The sequence below is a fragment of the Patagioenas fasciata genome, chromosome Z (assembly GCF_037038585.1).
Source record: "Patagioenas fasciata isolate bPatFas1 chromosome Z, bPatFas1.hap1, whole genome shotgun sequence".
Classification (NCBI taxonomy): Eukaryota; Metazoa; Chordata; class Aves; order Columbiformes; family Columbidae; genus Patagioenas; species Patagioenas fasciata.
The window spans coordinates 40,087,294-40,108,444 of record NC_092560.1 but is presented as its reverse complement, the minus strand read 5'-3'; the positions used below and the strand labels follow the sequence as shown (position 1 = coordinate 40,108,444).

The 21,151-nt window shown below is 40.6% G+C and overlaps 1 protein-coding gene across 6 annotated transcripts in view; it reads right to left on the bottom strand.

Moving 5' to 3' along the window:
• Positions 1-21,151, bottom strand: part of NRG1 (neuregulin 1) — a 473,787-nt gene that overhangs the window by 279,039 nt on the left and 173,597 nt on the right. For 5 of the 6 annotated variants that reach the window (XM_071801980.1, XM_071801982.1, XM_071801978.1 and 2 more), the window contains one exon: positions 14,691-14,765. The exons of the other annotated variant lie outside the window; for it this stretch is intronic. In XM_071801980.1, the coding sequence (XP_071658081.1) occupies positions 14,691-14,715 (25 nt within the window). In that variant the 5' untranslated portion in view covers positions 14,716-14,765. The remainder of the gene's footprint in view (positions 1-14,690; positions 14,766-21,151) is intronic. 6 annotated transcript variants of the gene reach the window in all.

Genomic DNA, 21,151 nt, shown 5'->3' with positions numbered 1-21,151 from the left:
TGAAGGTGTTTAAAAGGCGTTTAGATGAGGATCTTAGGGACATGGTTTAGTGCTAGAGATAGGTTATGGTTGGAGTTGATGATCCTCTTCCAATCAAAACTATTCTATGATTCTATCATTTGATGGGTGGACTGTTCCGTGGATGAGCAGTTGGCTGGATGGTTGCACCCAGAGAGTTATGGTCAATGGCACAATGTCTGGATGGACAACGGTGACAAGTGGTTTCCCTCAGGGGTTCATGCTGGGACCAGCACTGTTTATCATCGTCATCAGTGACGCAGACAGTGGGATTGAATGCACCCTCAGCAAGCTTGCAGATGACAACAAGCTGAGTGGCGCAGCTGACATGCCTGAGGGACAGGATGCCATCCAGAGGGACCTGGGCAAGCTCGAGAAGTGGGCCGATGCAAACCTCATGAAGTTCAACAAGGCCAATTGTAAGACCCTGCACCTTGATTGGGGCAAATCCTGATATCAGTACAGGCTGGGGGATGAAGGGATAGAGAGTAGCCCTGCAGAGAAGGACTTGGGGGTGCTGGTGGATGAAAGAGTGGACATGAGCCAGCAATGTTCGCTTCCAGTTCAGAAAGCCAATTGTACTTTGGGCTGTATTAGTAAGCGTGTGGCCAGCAGGTTGAGGGAAGTGATTCTGTCCCTCTGCTCTGCTCTGGCGAGAACACACCTGGAGTTCTGCATCCAGTTCCGGAGCCCTCATTACAGGAAAGACATGGACCTGTTGGAGGAGGTCACCAAGATGATGGGAGGGATGGAACACATCTTTTATGAAGACAGGCTGAAAGAGTTGGGGTTGTTCAGCCTGGAGAAGGCTCCAGGAAGACCTTATTGAGGCCTTCCAGTACTCCAAAATGGTCTATAAGAGAGAGTGGGACAGACTTTTTAGCAGGCTGTGTTATGACAAGACAAAGGGTAATGTTTTAAACTAAAGGAGGGGAGATTCAGGGTAAACATGAGTAAGAAATTGTTTACAATGAGGGTGGTAAAGTACTGGAACAGGTTGCCCAGAGAGGTGGTAAATGCCCCACCCTGGGAAACATTGAAGGCCAGTCTGGACAGGGTTCTGAGCAACCTGATCTAGCTGAAGATGTCCCTGCTCATTGCAGGGTGGTTGGACTAGGTGACCTTTGAAGGTCCTTTCCAACCCAAACTATTCTACAATTCCATGATTCTATGACGATTGTCAAGGCTGACCTTGGATACTGTATTAGCAGCTGTAATTAACCAAATTCAGCCAAGTTATTTAGCTAAATAAACTTCATTATTCAAGTTCTTTTAGAAACTAAATGTCTCTTAAATGAGCCTTCTGCAAAGTCAAAATTGCTTTTAAAAAGGTTCACAGCTTTATCTTGCAGAAGAAAAGAGTTGCTTTTTGCTTCCAGCTAGAAAGCATAGACAATGAATACCATACCTGCAATGATTTAGGAGTAGTCAAAAATTACTTGTTAAAGAGGCAAGTACCACATGTGCATGCTGCTTCATGTAGCACATGTGTATTCATTACAAACTGTGAAGAAAGACAGATGGACTGTGTGAGCACGGCATTCAAATGCTTTCACCAGGCAGAGTATGCCTGCTACCAGTAATATAATGAAAACTGTTCGAACATAGCCCTACATGCCCTGAAATCACTAACTTCTGACCCAAACATATGAAGTTCAAGACACCTAAGAGCTAGAATTATTATACCAAATGTCCTTGCTCCTTGCATCTTCCCTGTCTCCCACGCTTTATGTTTTCATTAATGTTCAAATGCTGGAAATAAAGTCCCACGTACCACTGCCTTTACCACATTGCTTAGCAATTTTTCCCTTCTTTCCTCTATCAGGTTGTCATTTCTGTTCATTTTCACAGAAATGCTGGCTTTACAAAAACAAAATCTAACAGTGATTATAAACATAGGCTGAAAATCCAACTCCATCTAGAACTACTGTATTGAAAAAAACAGATGTATTTGTTATAAACACATGGCCGGCCAGCTTCTATTTTGCCTATTCTTGATACAGGATTCAAAGGTTTAACAGAACAGTCAGGAAAGGAAACAAAAAGTATCTTCCTCTGCAGCCTTGGGTGCCTTCACCACTTGAGCAAGGGGATGTGCAGTGTGTGCAGCAGTGCTGGCTCTGTCTGAGAGTCAAGGTGTTGGCAGGACACCTGCACACTTGCTCAAGCATCTTCAAACCTGGGAAGGCACTATCTAGAGGAATACAGGGCTCCGTTTTACTTAAAGTCCAGGTTCTCTCAGCATCAGCCTCAGACTGCTGTGGAAAGAGTCACTCCTGATGTTCAGTGGTGTAAGAGTGAGTAGACAATGGGGCTGTTTCAGCTTGTCCCCAGAACTTCACAGTGAGGTCTGGCATAAGGGCAGGCCTTGGGGCTATGGAAAGTGAGACCCTATTCCCTTCATTCTCTTGAGTCAGGGGCACAAAACTCACCTTGGAGGCACATGAACAGCTAATAATATCAACAACATCCCAATCAAAAAGCTGCTTCAGACATACGCCTCCAGAGTGAATCAGGGTCATCTTTCCATTTTCCCTTTGTATACTGTGACCTGCTCTTTTCTGCTATAAGAAGAGATATTAATTGACTTCTTTGGGAAGATCACTTGCTGGCCTTTGCTTATTGAAGTTCATTTGGTACAAAAGAAACAAAACTGAAGAATCCTTTCTAAACTCTGAACTTAGGAAGGTTTTCCACATGTAGGAGCCCAATGACTGATTTTCCAGTGCATAAGCAGTGCAGGGTGGACACAACTGACTCTACTGTTCTTCTCATACACGCTGAAAAAGGGATGTCCTTACTTGTCAAATTTGCAGCAGGAAGGAGTGACAGAGTGTGTATTTTGCTGTCAGTTCCTGTGGCCGTGCAGTTTTGAATACATAGCTTTCATAAATCAAAACCACAGGCCTATCATGGCTAGGCCAAAGCGACAAGCCCGGTAGATTCATTGAACTCTTGCAAAGATTAGCCATTAGACAGTAACAAAATCCTCACAGCTCGAATTGCAACTAGTACAAGCAAATGGGATCTCTTTGTCACCAAGCATCGTTTGCAGTCTATTTGAATCATGGCACATCTGCGTTTCCAAAGAATGGAAACTGAGGGCACAGTTATGTGCACTGAATTTAAGAACAGATGGAAACTGATGCCTGCTGGGCATGAAGATGGTGGTAACCTTCTGTATCAGAGAGGGAAATGAAACCCAATAGAAACAGAATTAACAAGAAGAGAAGTGAGGTATTTCTCTGCAAGCAAACCAGAATCACAGAATCACACAGAATCACAGAATCGACTGAGCTGGAAAAGACCTCAGAGATCATCAAGTCCAACCCTTGGTCCAACTCCAGTCCACTTACTAGATCATGGCACTAAGTGCCATGTCCAATCTCAGTTTCAAAACCTCCAGGGACAGTGAGTCCACCACCTCCCTGGGTAGGCCATTCGAATGTCTGATCACTTTCTCTGTAAAGAATTTCTTTCTAATATCCGGGCTAAATTTCCCCTGGAAACCATTGTGCATTCATCGGAAAGAGAATGGAAAAAGTCTTGGGGCTTGTCTCCTTACCTCATACCGATAAGCTTAAGAACATGATAGAAACCCGTCAAACTTCTCCACTTACTCTAAACAAGAGGCATTTTCAAGGGAAGGAAGCTGCCTCATGCTGGTAACAGGATGGCAGGATATGATGCCTGTAACAGGGACAGAAGGGACCAACAAGATATCCTTGCAAACATCAGGTTGTAATCAGGGCTGGCCATGCAGTATAGCTATCCCAGAGAAGACTAGAAAATGGGAAGGCTGACCAGAGATCATAACTGACTCAGTTTGTGGATAGTGCAGCCTAAACCTTTTTCCTCATTCTAATAGCTGTTCCAACAGCCTTGTGTTATCATTTGCCTTGGAAAATAGTGGTAAAAAGCCATTTGTAAACACTTTAGCAATGGGGAAAAAACCCCAAAGGCTGTAATGCATTTACAATCACAAAAAAATTCTGCATATTGGAAATATGAGGGTAGCCAAAGTCATTTCAGCAGCTTCATAAGAAACTGTGAGTGGAATTGTTTCGTTTGTTTCTCCCTCCTGAATTTATGTCAGCCCCTCTAATTTTGTTACTTCCGTCCCATTTGTGGTCTTGTAGGTCCTATGGGCTTAGTCCTGATTTATAACAGTGAGAGGAAATCGGGATCTTGGCTTCATCTATGGGATGGCATGCAAAGACAGCTACAGACAGTGGCACGCACAGAATTCCCTTTGCATTTCTGTAGGCTTAGTCAGCATGATGACAGTGATAAATAGATGTGGGCTGGTGTAGAGATTGCCAAACAAGAGAAGTAAAAGGCGTTCTTACAGAAGAATACCTTCTCCTTGCTTTAAGCGTGGCACGTTAAGAATAACATAGGAAAAGATCCTCAATGATACTCTAATCTGACCAGCCTGTGTGCTCCTGAAGCGTTTTATCCCTCAAAATCTTATCTACACCAGTAGCAAAAATCCCTGTGCAGTTCACACTAAGTGTCCTATCAGCACAATTGAGCTTTATACAAGAGAGAATTCACTCCTACAGGAAGCAAACAGCCTACAACCCTTGATAGTGCATGAATAAAGGGAGCCAGGGAAGAGGGAGGGAGAGCTGTTTCCCTCTGTGAGCTACAGTCCATGCCTCTGTAAAAAGTTGCACAGATTGTCCCATTTTATTTCACCAAGTGCAACTTGCTTCTTTATTAACTGTTAAATTCAATAGCTTTCTTTCTTTTCTGCCATGCTTACATTGCCTACTGCACCCTGACTATCAGTTACTTGGATTTGGACAACTTCCAGATGCTATTAGTATACGTCTCACAATTTTTGTGAGGCATTGTGTTTTTTCCCAGTTAAGGATTCAGGTATGATTATTAAAGATTTGTTGCACCTTTCAGCTGAGTAAGCTTGTGTAAGGACAATACTGAATCTAAGCAGGAAATCAGCTGCTGGCTTGCGAGGAGTTAGCTGGTCATCCCAGCTACAACATTCTCCTGGCTTTTCCCAAACATACTTCCTCCTCTGTTCATTGTCTAATCCTTTGGAAATTGTCACATCCAAGTTGTCTTTAAGTGGACCCTGCCTGCCTGTCTGCCTAGTGCAAGAGCAGGAAGAGAGCTGCAGCAGCCAGAACAGAAAGGGCTTCTAAACTATGGTTTCTTCTGACCTTACAAAGTTCAACTTCCTTGTGTAAGTACAAACTTCATATGAAAACACTACAAGGCAAGCAAAAATATTCCTTTCTTGAATTCTTCCTCTACAAGACTGTTAAATGTTGTGGCAGATACTTTGGTCTGAAGTGACATAATTATAATGCTTAATTATTTCACAGCTGAAGTCTACTGTGGAGAAATTATGTTTGTCTTATACAAGAAAAGAAAGAATAGAAGCTAATTTTATAATTCAGGACAATGATGTTGTGAAAGCATTGCATTTTAAAGGTGCATGTGGATTGGCCATTCTGAACAAGAAACATAGTTTCGAAATATCTTCATCAGCTACACTAAGAGCAATTTTAAATTCCTGCTGTAGTGCTCCCAGGAGAAGCACTGCTGTAGAGATTTCACCAGATGCTTACTGATCATATTGGGATCTCACAAGATGTGCACATCACGCAGAGGACACAACACAAATTGTCATTATTTAACTGCATAAAGAATGTATAACCAGTTAAACTTTCGCAGTTTAACCAGTAAAGTACTTAATCTGACCATAATTACTGTGGAATTAGAATGGTTATTACATGCAGGAGCTGTAATAGTAACATAAACAAAATACATAAGTAAGAGGTATCTGAAATGTACTTCTTAACTCACTATATTGCAATGATTCCCTTGTATCTTCCAGATAAAGGGAAGTTAGAGTGCTGAGGAATTCAGACATGCAATTACTGCATACGAGTTTTCTATCCTGCCTGCTGGAAGGAACTCTTCGAGGGTTAAATTCCTTCTGCACACTGAGTCCAGAGAAGAACTGAATATCTGTAATAGCAGTTCATGGTACTGTCGAAGACAATAGAACTGGAGATTCTAGAGCTGGCCAGAAGTATACAAGGGCCTAGGCAGAAATACAGGCAGCAAAACATGGTTCAAACTTCTGGTACTTTCACATGAGCCATCCTTCTCCCTTTTCAGTTCCTTTGCAATTAGTGGATATTACATCTTTACAGAGGCACTCAGTGTGGCAAGCCTGTTAGTTTGTAAGACACGTATCTTACTCCTTTATGTGACTACTAACTTCATCTTGCATTCATTCTCACTTTTGTTGTTCACAGCGAAGGATTTTGTGAATAGGGACTGTCTGGGCTGCCATGTGAAGGATACATGTGAAATCACCTGCACCATGACTCCTGGGCCTTGCTCCTTCTTATACAAATCTCTTCATATTTCTTCCCCTACGAGTCATAGAAGGAGAAATAGCAGCATTTTCTCCTGTTCCACTCCCTGATGTCCACTGATTTCTTCACTAAGGAGAAAGAGTAGTGTATAATGTGCCCCAGCAGACCTGGACATGGATCCTTTATTTGCAACCTTGAGGATCCTTTAAGCAAGCCTACCTGTTGGTTCCAACAGCTTGCTTTTTTCACAGCATGTTGCTAATAAACTTGAACATTGCTGTTAAGAGAATGCTGAACAGTTCCAGCTCTACATCTCGGTCACGGACTAGGTTGATGTTAGGCTGAGAGTTAAACCTACTCACCTGTTTCTTCAGCACTGTTATTTATGGCAATATTCAGGCTCCAAGCACACCTAGCTCTTCTGCAACTTGCATTAAAGTCAGGTTTCCTGACTCACTGTGAATCGATATGACAAGAATACATTACTCATCAGCAGCTAGACATTTGAAAGTCTTAATGCAGACAAAATAAGGATGGAGCATTTCAAAAAAGAAAGTTAGACCAAGTGATAGCCCGGATATGACCCAAGGTCTTCTAAATCTTATGTTTCATAGTGATCAATCACAGGTATTTATCAGGTAATTTTCTGCCTACTACAGGTTGCATGTCTGCTAGATTATCTCATCCTGATAGAGACTATTATAATACCTGAGGCACAGCATCCAATATCCTTTCCAGAACTTTCATCATAATTAATTATTACCTGTCTAGGTACTCTTGTAATTCATTTAAGTTGCTAATGCTTCTTTTAATTTAACTAAAATCTTCCCCTGGCAGTGGATTCCACAGTCTGATTACATGTTGTGAAACTGTCATATCTAATTTCTACCACTATTTCTGAATTCTTATATTTTGAGACAGGAGTGTTTATTCCTCCATGTTTAGATCACTGTTTTATATTCTCTATCACCTCTTGTTTGTCTGTTTCACAAAAGAAACAGATACAGAAGTATTGACTTCAAAAATACAGTATTTTTTTTTTTTCTGCATGAAGCAGGAAGAGCTAAAGGCTGCTTTAACTCAATATAAACAACAGGTGAGTCTGTAAACCTCTGCAGTTTGCACCCTTTTACTAAATCCCAGCCAATTCTGGAGCACTCACACTCTGTGTGGTTCAATGTCTGCTAAGGACCAGTTTCTCCTCTACTGAACACCTGAATTAAATCACTGGATAATGCTTACTTACTCTAGCGGAGAACATGGTTTATAGCATTTTACTTTCCTGAGCTTTTCACAAAATTCAGATGAAGGCAAATTGTCCTTCTATTTTTATTGTCTTTCATAGCTTGCTCTTGAATTTAGCCCTTTATTTTAGCTTAGCTTAATTCTGAGAGTGCCCACACCAGGATCAAATTCTGTGTAATAAATGGAATTCAAAAATTAATTCAGATCCTACTGCCCAAGTGTCCCCATGTAAACAGGTTCCAGAATATATGTATGAAATACATCTGTGAAATACAAGATATAATATAAACAAAACAAAACAAACAAACAAAACAAAAGAGACAATTACTAGATGTTTTTATCTTTTAAATCCATCACCTGGAGGCACTCACTGAAAACAAATCCCACCATCCTGAACATAGTTTTAATACCTTGAAACATTCAGAGATCAAGTTCTAATCTTTTGGAACCCCGTGAATGCCCCTCATCTGTCCCCCGACCTCGAGCAATAGACACAAACTTCTTGCTGGGACTCAACCTGCAGTGGTACTGATGCTGCTGAGACTCCTCTGATTTGCCAGTCTCCCACTGAGTGTTGGCATGTGCTTTTGTCTGACTGCTGCCATCACCTCTGCCTGTCCCCTGCACCTGGAAAAGCAGACTTTTTGCTGTGTTTGTTTAGTATTGTAAATAAGGAGCGCAGGGGCCCTAATCCATCACTGACATGCATCGTCACCTCAAAAGGATGTCAGTGAAGTTATGCTCCTGTCCTGTCACAAATTCAGTCCAAAGTTGTCCAGATTCACAAAACCCTATGTGCACTGCAAACAAGTGGTGTCCAGCCATCCTGCTGTCCTTAAAAATTGCTCCACATGATGAGAGCCATCAACCCTCTCTCCCAGTAGCTGCTGGTTTTCTACTGTTTGCAGGTCTTGGCACCAAAATTTATGCCAGAGTGACAATTCTGTAGCAGCTCCCATTAACTGGAGAAAAGCAATAATTTGAAATTGGAAGCTGAGGTGAAATGTTTCCATAGAAGGCACTGCAAACTTATTTCTTGCTAATGCTAAAATTGTGGGCAGGATGCTCCTGTGAAAGACTTTCTGTCCAATTTGTATTGTGATACAGATCATTACGATACCAACAAAATCATGGCATCACAGTATATAAGTCAGAGCCCAGAAAGACTAAGAGTTTAACTCCTGTAATAACAGAGTCTGCTGGCAGCGGTGTTCTTAGTGATATAGATTTGCTTTCTAAATTTTTCGTGTGAACTCTGCTAGCAGAACTGGTGGTCATTAGCAGACTGCAGAAATTATTTGGCTTATCTCAGGGAGTCAGCTAGTTTGCTTTTTAATGAATGGCCATTTTAAAAGCTAGTAATGTTATATATAGCAAGAAAAACAAACAAACAAACAAAACACACAAAAACCCCACAAAAAAATTGAACTACACACACACATACAGACACACAAAAAAACCCCAAAAAACCAAAAAAAACCAACCAAAACCAAAACCCCAACTGCAAAAAAACCCAAAACAAAACAGAAAACTTTGGAAATCCAATTATAATAATTAATCTTGCTGATATGATACTTATCCCCAAACCCACTAAAATGAGTAGCAGCCACCCAAACAGCCTTAGTGGATTCTGGAAAGAAATTTTAAGAACAGAAATACAATGGTCAAGAAACCCAGAATGCAGTATGAGAGCTTTAAATTTCTTGCCTGTCTTTCAGATGTGAACAGTATGTCAGAAAATTAGTCTGTTTTTCACATCTGTGTCAGTTAGTATAAAAGAATATCTGCTATTACCTTTTCCTATAAACCCTGCCTCAGGTGATAGGAGCTCAGTATGCACAATAGGAGTTTATAATAAGCTCTCAGTTTAGATTCCAATCACTACAAAAAAAAAAAAAAAGGAAGGTTAAAAAAAACATTCAGAAGAAAAAAATCTGATGCCCATCAAAATGAAATGGGATCCCAGGGTGTAAAAACACACAATAAGAGAGCAATGGATGTGATATCACAAGTCATTACAGTAATGCAGCAATACTTTTTTCCCACTGAAAGAGTCCAGGACTTTATCACAATGTCACATCAGAGTCAATGGCATTTAGCTCTTGGAGAATATCCGCTTCCTTTCTAAAAGCTGGTACAAACTTAGTTAGATTGACAGCCCCAGGACCTGAACTGTTCAATTTACCTACAGAACAGGAACAATGCTGTCAGAGTGAGACGCCTCTAGCTCTGATCTCCAGGACATCTGTGGAAGTTTCGTCCTTCTGCCCTTGAGAGAGTTCAGCCAGTCTCAGCCTTAAGGGGAGCAAGATTTCTTTGCCTCTTTAAGACTGTCAGCTCACCTTCCAGCCCCTGTTCCCTAGAGTTCTAGCTACTCTGTGTCTACAGCAGACCTTTAAAAAAAATTAATTGAATTATAATTTGATGCAAAAAATTCCATCACATTCTTCTTTCATTCACTGCAGACTACCAGAAGACAACATTCATCTGGTGCTTTTGGAGAAGACAGCTTACTTCCAAAGAGGGAGGATATTTTCTGCGGCTTAGGTGCTAGACTATGTGTCAGGCTATACGTACACTGGACTTTGCCACTGAATTTACCATAGATAAAAGAATTAGAATATGATACTCTTCGGAATGGCCCTCTGGAGGACATTGAGGCCAAGTACTCCTCAAAACAGGATTTCCAGGCTCAGTCAGCTTGCCCCAGGTCTTGTTCAGTGAAGTTTTGCGTATCTCCAAGACTGAGGATAGTACATACGCTCTCAGCCCCTACTCCAGTACTGCCGCACTCCCAGAGGGAGATTTCTACATTGTTACAGGGTTTAGACACCTTCCTTTTTCTTGCACTTTAGTGTGTCCACCTAGATAGACTATCTCTTTCTTTTTGAACAAGGCTTTGTCATTCAAAGGAGTCCATCCTTAATAATGACAAGGAAGTCCTAAAAACATTTTGAAATGCTTTTGGGAATCTCCAAGGATTGCATGGCTACAGTAATTTCAAAACTTAGTCACACAGGTCCACTTTCTGACCATGAAAATGGGATGGGTGATATCTGAATGAGTGAAAAAAAAAATCATATTGACCAAGCATCGTGAATATCCTTGCCCAATAGCTCACCTGCTTGGTATAACTATGCTGTTGGTTTTTTTGCTAGAATTTTACCCTGAAAATCCATATAGTGTAGCCGCAAACTGTTTTTCCTAGAGAGTAAGCACAGTGGACATCAACAAAATCAATCACTTTTCAAAGCGGGGCTTGAAATCTAATCAAAATCCTTATTGAAGTTTGATTAAGTGCTGTAATGACTTTGAGGAAGAAAAAAAAATTAGAGTGCTGCTCTAGACAAGTACAGGATTGATGACTAGGTGACCTAAAAGCAAGATAGTATAGTGCACTGTATTTTACAGAGACTTTATGTCCCTAAAAAGTGCTTTGCAGCTCATCCTCTCCCAGTCCACAGTGCAGTACATGTCTCAGACTGTTGCTTTTTTCTGTTGATGTTTTCTTCATCTAGAACCTGGTGAAATGTAATCCCTGTGTTGTAGTTCAAATCCACTTGTTGACTGATAAATTAATCTTATTAAGAGCCAAGTATAAGCCTGAATTCCCCTGACGCTAAGCCTCCTATCTTTGGAAGATCTTAAAATATTTTAAAATCACTTCCACCTAGCATAAATATAGACCCAGGTCCCTCAACTGCATGCTGCAATTTCACAATGAGTCTTCCTGTTGATGTCAAGCCCATGTCCACAGGTTTACTGACACACAGAACTGTTCACAGGACTAATACAGCTGCCAAAACATCTGGTTTGATACATTGCCCAGGATATCAAGGCTTCCAAGCAACAGTTTACAGAAAAGACTGCATGAACTGTGGCCCTTAAACAAACCACCAAAAAGCTAAAATGGGGAAGAAACATAGTATGACTCACTCAAGCATTTGAGACAAAGAAGTATGGTAAGAAGAAACAACCAGTTCTTTGTCTAGGAGTCACAGATCAGTGAGACATTGTTCTGTGCTGTACATTTTCCATCATTCACTGTGCAGCATAAAATCAGACTACAGAATCATTTATGATAACATTATTACAGTTACATTTACAGTTTGTGAGCAAGATTTTAACAAATAAATTCAAATATATTAATAAAAAGCTGTATCTTTATATATGTACACCAAAGATACAGTGTTTATTAGGCACATGGAAAATGTTAGAACTATGCTGAGGACAATGCAGCTAGAAAAAGCAGGGTTAATCGCATGACTGTGCAGGAGTTTGCAACTGCTTTTTACTACCTTTCCATGAATGAAATGCTACACACTATATAGCTCTGATGGTCAGTGTTTAACCAGTAACAAACAGAGTCTGCACACTCAGTGCCTGCCAGATGGTGCCATTTGTCCTACTGCCTTTGGAGTGGAGGGGTGAATGGAGCATTTTTCCAGATCTCAGGCCAGGCAGTTTAGTTAAAAAAACAGCTCCCTGTGACATTTTCAGCTCTCAGACTGCTGTTCCAGATGATGTCATCACTTAATGGAATGAATCCTCTCTGCAATTGCTAACCTAAAGATATATAAATCCTTTCAGTTTTAGGTCAGTTTGTTCATATAACAAAGGTAAGAGGGACTTGCAAAATACCTAATCACAAAGTGCAGACACTACTGACCTTGCAGCTTTAGATACTTTGAAGCCCACACAGTTAAGTCTTGCTTTAACACATATCTCAAGACTGTTGGATAAAGTGCCCTTTAGCTGAATGTTGCTCGCTATGCACGAAAAGGATTATGTAATGCAATATGCAAATGTGCAACCAGTTGGCACTCTAGGGTATGAACATAGTGATAAGATTTTCTATATAATGCCTTCTACTTTTCTTTCTGGTATGCTGGTTTTACTCCAGCATCCCGACTTGCGCAACTCTGTAAATATGCATCTCATCTCTATATGCTAATTTGGCTCATTTGTATGCACACCAGGTAAAGAACTCTGGTTTTGGGACAACAGTTGTGGAAAGCCGGATGGGACACTAATAAGAGCCTTGCCCAGTCCAGCTTACTGACGAGCCAGGAGCAGAGCCAACTGGACTCCAGCTAGCACCAACTTGTTGACTGAGGACTCCAGCAGTTTTTCTTCCTGGCTGAGCAGTAAGTGGCTTAAAAGACCAATGCTGAAATCAAGATATTGTCTTGAATAACTGTAATTGTGATCGGTTTGCATATTCGAACTTAGTATTTGGCCATATTTGAACTTGGTATTTGGTTTGCATATCTGAGCTCAGTATTTGGTTTGCGTATTTGAATTTGGTTGCATGCACTTGGTATTTGCAATAAGTCTCCATGTAAGTCAGCTCCATTGAAGACCACATTCAAAGAGACCTGCTACATACAGACATGAAGGAGTGTATGAACTGGAGCTGAGTGTATGCAGGCTTGGTATTTGTTTGCATATTTGTATTTGGTACCAAAAGAAATGCCTTTGGGGAATGGGAACTGGTTCCTCTACTGAAATACCATCGTGTTCCCCCTTAGGATTCATCCTGACATATCGGAGTGAGTTTGTGAGGGGATTCTCCTCTGATAAAAGAAGGTTTGAAACGGTATCATACTCAATTGTCGTCTTTGTATAAATTGGATAACGATGAAAATGGCCTGAGTATGGGACTCTTAAGTTACAGTACTATATTGCAATTAATGTTTTTTCTGCAGAAGTTTGGAAAAATGGGATGAAGTACAGTACTGTATGTTAATTTGTTCTTATTGTTACACAATAATTTTGAGATCAGAAAGGAATGTGAGTTGTTAAACTCTGGTTCGCATGGAATTTATGCACTAGCTGGAGACACAGAAAAGAAAACTAAGTGTTGTCATGAATGTGAAATTGGGAGAGGTTGTATTTAAAAGCTACTAGAATATGGACTGATTTGGATCCAGAAAATGGAAATAATAGATTGATGTTTAATACGCTGTTTATTGACATCTGTAAGAAATTGCAAAAAGTAGATGAGGAATGACTATTGTTCAATTCATTGTAATTGCATATAAAGTGCATAATAGCAGGAATGAAAAAAAAAAAAAAAAAAGCGCCCGTGCTGTACAGTTTGAACTTAAAGAACCCTGTTTTTGGGACAACACAGAGACCCAGAACTGCTTTCTCTAGATCTTCTCACTGTTGTGTCTTTTCCCTTCCGGTGTGCTCTCCATTTGCTGTTATCTCTTCTGATCCCCTCCAGCTCATCCTCTTGTCCAATTCTTTAACACACTATCTTGTTGTCCAGCTACCTTTTCTATGATGCTGGGCCAAAGACTGTTGGTCCCAGGAGAGTCACCAAGAGGAAAATATGGGAGAGGAGTACCTTTTAGGAACAGTGAGGAGTAGGTGTCATTTTTTCATTTGCTCTGCATAATGAATTTTTCTTTCCCCTTCTACAACCCCATAAAGAGTCTTGCCCCACAAACATATTGGGAAGGGGCCACTGAGGACTGGGATCACAAGTGTTGGATAACACTGTGTGCCTACATTATTAGGGGACTGTATTATACCATGCAAGGGTTCATCTTCCCCCTCCAGGTGCTCCAGGAAGCACCAGAGAGTCTAAGTGACAGCAGCTAAACCTGAAAACTGAAAGCAAGGCCTCTTCACATATACTCAAACAGATCAGTGTTCCTGCACACATCTGAGACTGGAAGCTCTTATTTCCAGCTGGGAAAGTAACAATTCAATGAAGAGACTTGCCTGTGCTTGGCTTCCAGATTGTTCTAGTCAGCTGAAGTGCCCTAAGCTTTCTTGGTGGCCAGTTTTCTCTGAACAGCATACAGCTCTGAAAGCCTATTCTGTTGGTAAAATGCTCTGGCACTGATCCTCACACATCAAGACCCTTGTATCTTTCAAGAAAAGCTACCTTTATCTATTTTAGTGAGGCATCAAAAACTTGCAGGCTGCCTCATTCAGAGGGAGCTAGGGGTAACAAACCTACCCTCTCCCTCTTCTGGAAGCCCTCTGCAGAGATCTTGTACATTCCACATGCACATAAAACAATACCATTTCAAGGAGTCTCTCGATTGCACTCACTGTTGGAACTGCTGTTGATATCCATCTGTATTGGTGCCAGGCTGTACTGAATTGACCCTTCAGAGGTGGCCCTTCCTGACAGTAAATGGGAGAAGAGAGGAAGAGAAGGGGAAAAGAAAGGAAAGAAAAGGGAATATTTAGATAAACTCAGTGAACAGATCTGCAGACACCTTTCACTATATTTCAACACAACTTACTGCAAATCCCTCCCCTTGAACACATACACACACGCGCGCGCACACACACACACACACACACACAGAGTCACATGAACAGAAACACATTTCCCAGCAGAAATCTAGAGAAGCTGGTTGCCTCAAGTCCTACCAAGGAGTCACATTTGCTTTGTCTGAGTGTCAGCCCACTGGAAATGGCTTGTACTGGGATCATTAAAGAGGGTGGAGGGCATGCAAGCTGCAGAACTGGTGATGCCATTGCAACAGGTATGTGCAGGACTTCACTGGCAGATAAGACCCTTGGGGATCAGGATGTCAAGCCTGAGTTAATCTTTCAGCATTTCTTTAAGGACAGATGCATATGATAGGACCTGAATGTTAAACATTAGCACGTTAGCCCTGCTATCTTGTTCATTAACAGACATTGAATGCAGCAGAAAAAAATAGCTTGGCAGCATTTCTCATTACGAATAACTTTTCCATCAGAAAAGTGTGATCCAAATCCTCTTTGGCACTAAGGGTATATTCGACTCAGGTCAGCAAAAGCTGTGTTATTAACCTGACATGCATCTCCTTAGCAAACTGCACTTGTGAATTTGCCATGGAGGGAATAGTCCCAACTGCAGAAGGTGTAGAGGTACATGCATCATACTGTTCCAATGTTCTTTGTTTCAGACATGCTGCCCTGTAAATGAGGCTCCACAGGTGGACTGACAGTATCTCAGCCAAAAAGCACTTGAATCCACGTATTTTAACATTCAAGGTCATGCTCACTACATTTCCAATCTAGTTCTCCTCTTTTTGGTCTTACTGCCTTTTCACTGCACAAGGCCTGGATATCAGAGGTAGCTCATATGACCTCTGTTTACCTGCAGTGTTGATGGAAGACCATCAGGTATGTGCTATACAGTGAGGAACCCAAAAGAACTGAAAGTTTCATGGAGCTTTTAATAAAAATAGTTTCTGTGCTGCTGCTGCAGAGCAAACAATGAATCCATGAGGTAAATGACCATGTAAACAGCAGGGGATTTTATTAGTGAGGAGGAAAACAGCTTGGCATCTGCCCTTCACTCCAAAGTCTCAGCCTGAGTACTAAGGCAACAGTAAAGGAGTCTAAATATTGTTCTATAAATAAGCATTGTCTTTCTTGAGTTCTCATTTCTTTTTAAATGATCTCCCTTCCTGACTTGTTCTCACAGAATTTGAAATGGCCATACGAACTACTTAATAATGAGGATGGATGATAAAATATAATTTACATTAGTTAAGGGACTTTTCAGAAAAGACATGCAGAATTAATTCTGTGTTCGAGAAAGCACTGGAATGCACACACAAACATTACACCATCTAGAAATGCTCATTATCCTGACTGAAGAACAGTTAATTCTAAGTTATTGCTGACAGATGCTTTCACCCATTCTCAGGAATGCAGAACAACACCACTGAAATAATTTATGTCTTGTAAGTGCAAAGGCTGAGGAGGAATTTTATTTTTATAGTCTCTACCTTGCAGCAGAATCAGCTAAAGCAAGATATAGGGCCATCCCTCCAAACCCTGTCAGAGTATAAACCTGTAAGATACTACCCTTCAGTAACTCTGACTGAAGACTCCAGTCTCTTAGGGGCTTTTGTATGTTTATTTGTACTTACATCTGCTTGCAACAACTTTTCACTGAAAATCAGCAATAGCCTCAACACTTTCAGACTCTTGAGAATTGCCTAAGAGAGTCATCAAAAAAAGGTAATTTGATCATGAACTCTTGTTCTTTTCTGTTTCATGTGTAAAAGGAGCACGCTGATTCTCTTGCTGAGAGGGAAGTGGGATGAGAGGTGCATTGGTCTATTGTTGTTTTCTTAAAGATCACATTATATTCAGGACTACTTTTTATTAAGTGTTATTTTCATTGACTTTCCAAAACAGCCTTCTCAAATCTACTGAAATGCACCATGCTACTACCTACGCTTTCACTTGTTTCCTGTTTATCAAAGAAACTACTTCTAAGGTATTCTTATTTATAAAGATTCTCCCTGAACTTACCTTCCTCTATTCCAAGACCTTTTGATCTCCAGCCTCTATTTGTGCTGTTCTTAACTTTTGTTTGCAGAATAGCTTTGCTTTCTCTAATTGCACGTTGTTTTAGAACTCATCCATCACAGGCTTTTTTCCGTCTCCTTTGCCTGCCTTGTATTTGTTTCCTTACTAATGTATTCTAACCGTCCAGCATTTACCAATAAGTCACTACTGCTTTTATCATGTCTTTATTTCTTGAAAAATTTCTATACATGTCGAAACAAAAACTTCTCAAATGCAAGGTTGTAGAAGCCTCTCTGCACAAATGCTGGTTTAATACATTTCGCTACCCTATTTTTCTGTGAGTGTCCTGAAGGACCACATCTTCAAAGCCAGAAATAAGAAACCTGAAGTGTTTTCTTAAGGAATAAACACATACCCTGTCTTTTCATTGCTGCTGGAAAATGCCTGTTTCTAGTGAATTGTCAACAATGCTCATTTGAGTTCATTAATCTCTTTTTCTTTGGGGGAAACGGCAAACTATTTCACAAGTGTTGATGCAATACTACATACTAAAGAATTTTTATGCGTCTACAAAACCACTTCCAATTAAAAATGCTTTTATAGTTTTGGTAATTGTCACTATTTTCTTGCCTTTCTTTTAACACTTTTCCTATTTACAGCTTCAGATCCTTGAAATAAATGAAAATCAGAGAACCACAGCTCAATACAAACAACAAAAAATTCAGACAGAAAAGAATAGTAGCATTTGTGGTTGTGCATAAAAGTCAGAAAACTTGATCCCCTCCTGCTCAAAACACAAAATATTAAAGCCCTTAAACTTATATTTCTTGATGATTCGTAATGATTTTCAAGGCAGGGTTAAGAAGAGAAGGTTTAAAGGGACCTTACTGCTGTCTTCATCAGCCTCATGTGAGGGGAGAGCAAAAATGGAGAAAAACTCTTCCCAGAGATGCACAGAGAAAGCGTGAGAGTCATCAGGCACAGCATACAGCACTGGGAACTCCCATGAGATCTTAGGAACAATTTTTTTCCCCAAAGAGGAAGGTCCCCATTACAGCAAGGTCTCAAGGACATCACAGGTTCTTCATTCTTTGACCTAGTCAAAACATAGCTGGTCATGATATGGAACAATCTAATCTAGCTGGACTAGCGTTGAGGAGAGGGAAGCAGAAGCAACCTGCAGAGGTCTTTCCAACCTGCATTATTTTATGATTTGTGACACAGGCATTTAATAATTGTAATGTCAGTATTTACACCCCATACATTTGAGAAAATAATTGCTGACAAGTGCCGTGGCACCTTCAAGAGGGATAGGTCCACCTCACGTTTTAAAAAAATAATTATTTAATTAATTAAATAAAATTGTCACCCACTACATTTTCCGTCTGGTTTCAAATCAAGTGCTCTGTATAATTCAAACCGAGATAGCTAGAGTGAACAGTATGAACAAAATGCAAGACAGAAACTTAGGGTTAATAAAAACAGCCAAAAAAGATGCTGTGTTGGCAGATGTAAATACCACAAAAAAGTACATATACAGATACTGTAGCCCCTAAAATATCTTTCAGGTAGTAGCCTTCTGCTCAATAAACAAAGAAGCAGGATTCTACTTACATAGTTCTTCAATTTCTAAAAGATGGAAGCACAGATCACACAGTGCTAAATAGGTATAAATCTGGCCTCTGAAAGGTAGCAAATTGTTGAGTACACCAGAAATGTACATCTAGCACATGCAAGCTTCCTCAGCCCTGTTTAATAATGAGCCAGAACCTGCTGCTTCACCTTCAGACTTCCAAACTTACGCTATGGTCAAGAGAGAGCAGACAGGGTGTCCTGGTTTTGTTAAAAACCAAGTTTCTCTTTTAGTGAATTTGCCTGTCAGCTAAAGCCTTCATATTAGCTGCATTTTCCTGGAGAACCAGATACATGTTTTGGTAAACATAGCAATGGAACACAAAGTTATTGATAAGCATGGATGGACATCTCCTGAGGTGGGCAACGAGAAACAGGTGACCAAGAAACTGACCAACTGTGTATAACATTCCATTCACATGAATACTTCATATAAAAGTGGGAGATCACGACAATCTCGTTCCTCTTTTCCCTTCTGCTTATGGCCGACATTAGGAGAGGATCTTGCTGGTTGTCCCTGTGAACTGAGGTCTAGCGACAGACTGAATCCAGCTCCGGTTGGCTGCAGAGTCCAATCCAGGACTTTGGGTGCCAGCTCTGCAGTTGCTGGGACTTTCAAGATTGGTTTTGTATATTTTGTATTATTTTCTCTATTCTTATTAGTAGCATTAGTAAAACATATTTAATTTTTCCAACTTTCTTCTCTCTGTCCTTCTTTCCCTCCCGATCGCCTGTCCTTAGTGGGAAGGGGGGAAAGGGAGGAGCAAAAGGGGGAAGTGGGGGGGAGAGGAGGTTAACAATACATCTGCCAGGGTTTTATTGTCACCCTGCAATCTAAACCCTCAACACAGGGAAATAACCTGTTGCAAGCAGCAAGGAGTTCTCTGCAGAGCAGAAGCAGGGACCCACAGGAACATACATGCCAGCTCACTTCTTCTTAAAATGGATTTGTTTGTTTGTTTGTTTGTTTGTTTTCCACACACCAGATGAAAGCAAATGATTCACAACAATTGTCCCAGAATTCCTCCCAATGCAGTAATGCACCTGTGTCTGAGGAGAGACAGTGATCCCCAACACAAGTCCCATAGTGAGGGGAAGTTTCACTGGGGTCTGGAGGAGCAAAGTCCCTCGCACCACTACAGCCTCACCAGCAAGAAGCCTTGAGCCTTAACCATTCCAGCTATCTTCAGCCACAAGGGTTGCTCCTGCAACCTCAGCTCTTTCTGTGAAGTTGTGGTAACCAACACGGATAAGAGCCTTCCTAATGTTCATTGGTTGTGGGTTTTTTTAATATCTGATATTCCTCTGAAGGGGCCAGAATATGCGCTCAAATCATAAAGCACAGCTCTGATGTTTCAGGAAAACAGAATCATCACATTACATTATCTCACTAAGATCTAACCAGACCCTAATTTATCTAAGATTTGCAAAAATCAGGCAGATTCATTTCCTAGCAAACTCCACACAACTTCATTGTCACTCAAGCTGTTGTCATTCATTTCAGGAAAACACATCCATTCCTTCATATGTATCCACACCAATTTCTTGCTGATCTCACAGTTTTAGGAGAGGTTTGAGGAAGACAGATTCAAGATACGAATTACCCAGCCAGAGACAGAGAGAACTAGAGACAGCCTGAAAGAGCTGTAGTCACACCTCTGTAGTCAAAGAAAGAAGCTGCACTGAGACTGAAAAGGAAGACCCTGACTCACCTGATGTAAAAAATACAAACTTTAATCTGGAGTTTTAGCTGGCTAATTAGAGACTGATGGATATTTTGGTATGGACCATATTCAGTTAATTTACTCAGGATACAACAAACGCAGATTTCAGCCCATGGTCTGTACAGTGCTGAGCCACAGGAATCCTAATCACTGACATCCCCTCAGCTGTGGGACAAATGTCTCAAATTTTGAAAGGGCTGTTCCTCCTCCAGGAAGAAAAAGTCTCAGTTTTTCCTAAGAAACAGGATTCTTGTTTTCCAGCTTGCTTCAGGTTTTAACCCGAACTGACAAACAGCAGTTTTCCTCTTGCAACACAAGGACTCATTTATGCCCACTCTTCCATTGCCTGAGCTGTCACTTTCGCTCAGAGGACAAACCACATCTTCTCTTGGCAGATGTTATTCATTTCCATAACCTCATCCAGTTCCTTTGAAATTGTTATCATTCGTCATCCAATAGCATCTAGAAGCCCCAGATATGATGGCTCCACTATGAGTTTTATCATCATATCAGAAATCAAGTCCACAAAAGATTGTAAGATTGTCTTGTTTTTCCTGTTTAATGCAGTGCCTAACAAAATGGAATTTCAGCTTTTTAACCTGAAGCTGTTAGTAAAAAGCCATATAAAAATAATAAAATTCCAGTGTGTGAAGATGTCCACAGTGGGGAAGAAAAAATTGCCTAAGCACTTAGCATTTGTCTGCAGGATGAGTTTTAAAAGGTTAGTACCCTGTTTCAGTTAATATTTTGGTACCAATACAGGTTGTCTATTTTAATGAATAGATCAAGACAGACAATATATAAAGCAAACTTCTGCTTCATCCAGCCACAACCAGCTCCAAGAGTTAAAGGTCTGAGATGGTTTTGTTCTGTATTAAATGAAATTCCAGCATA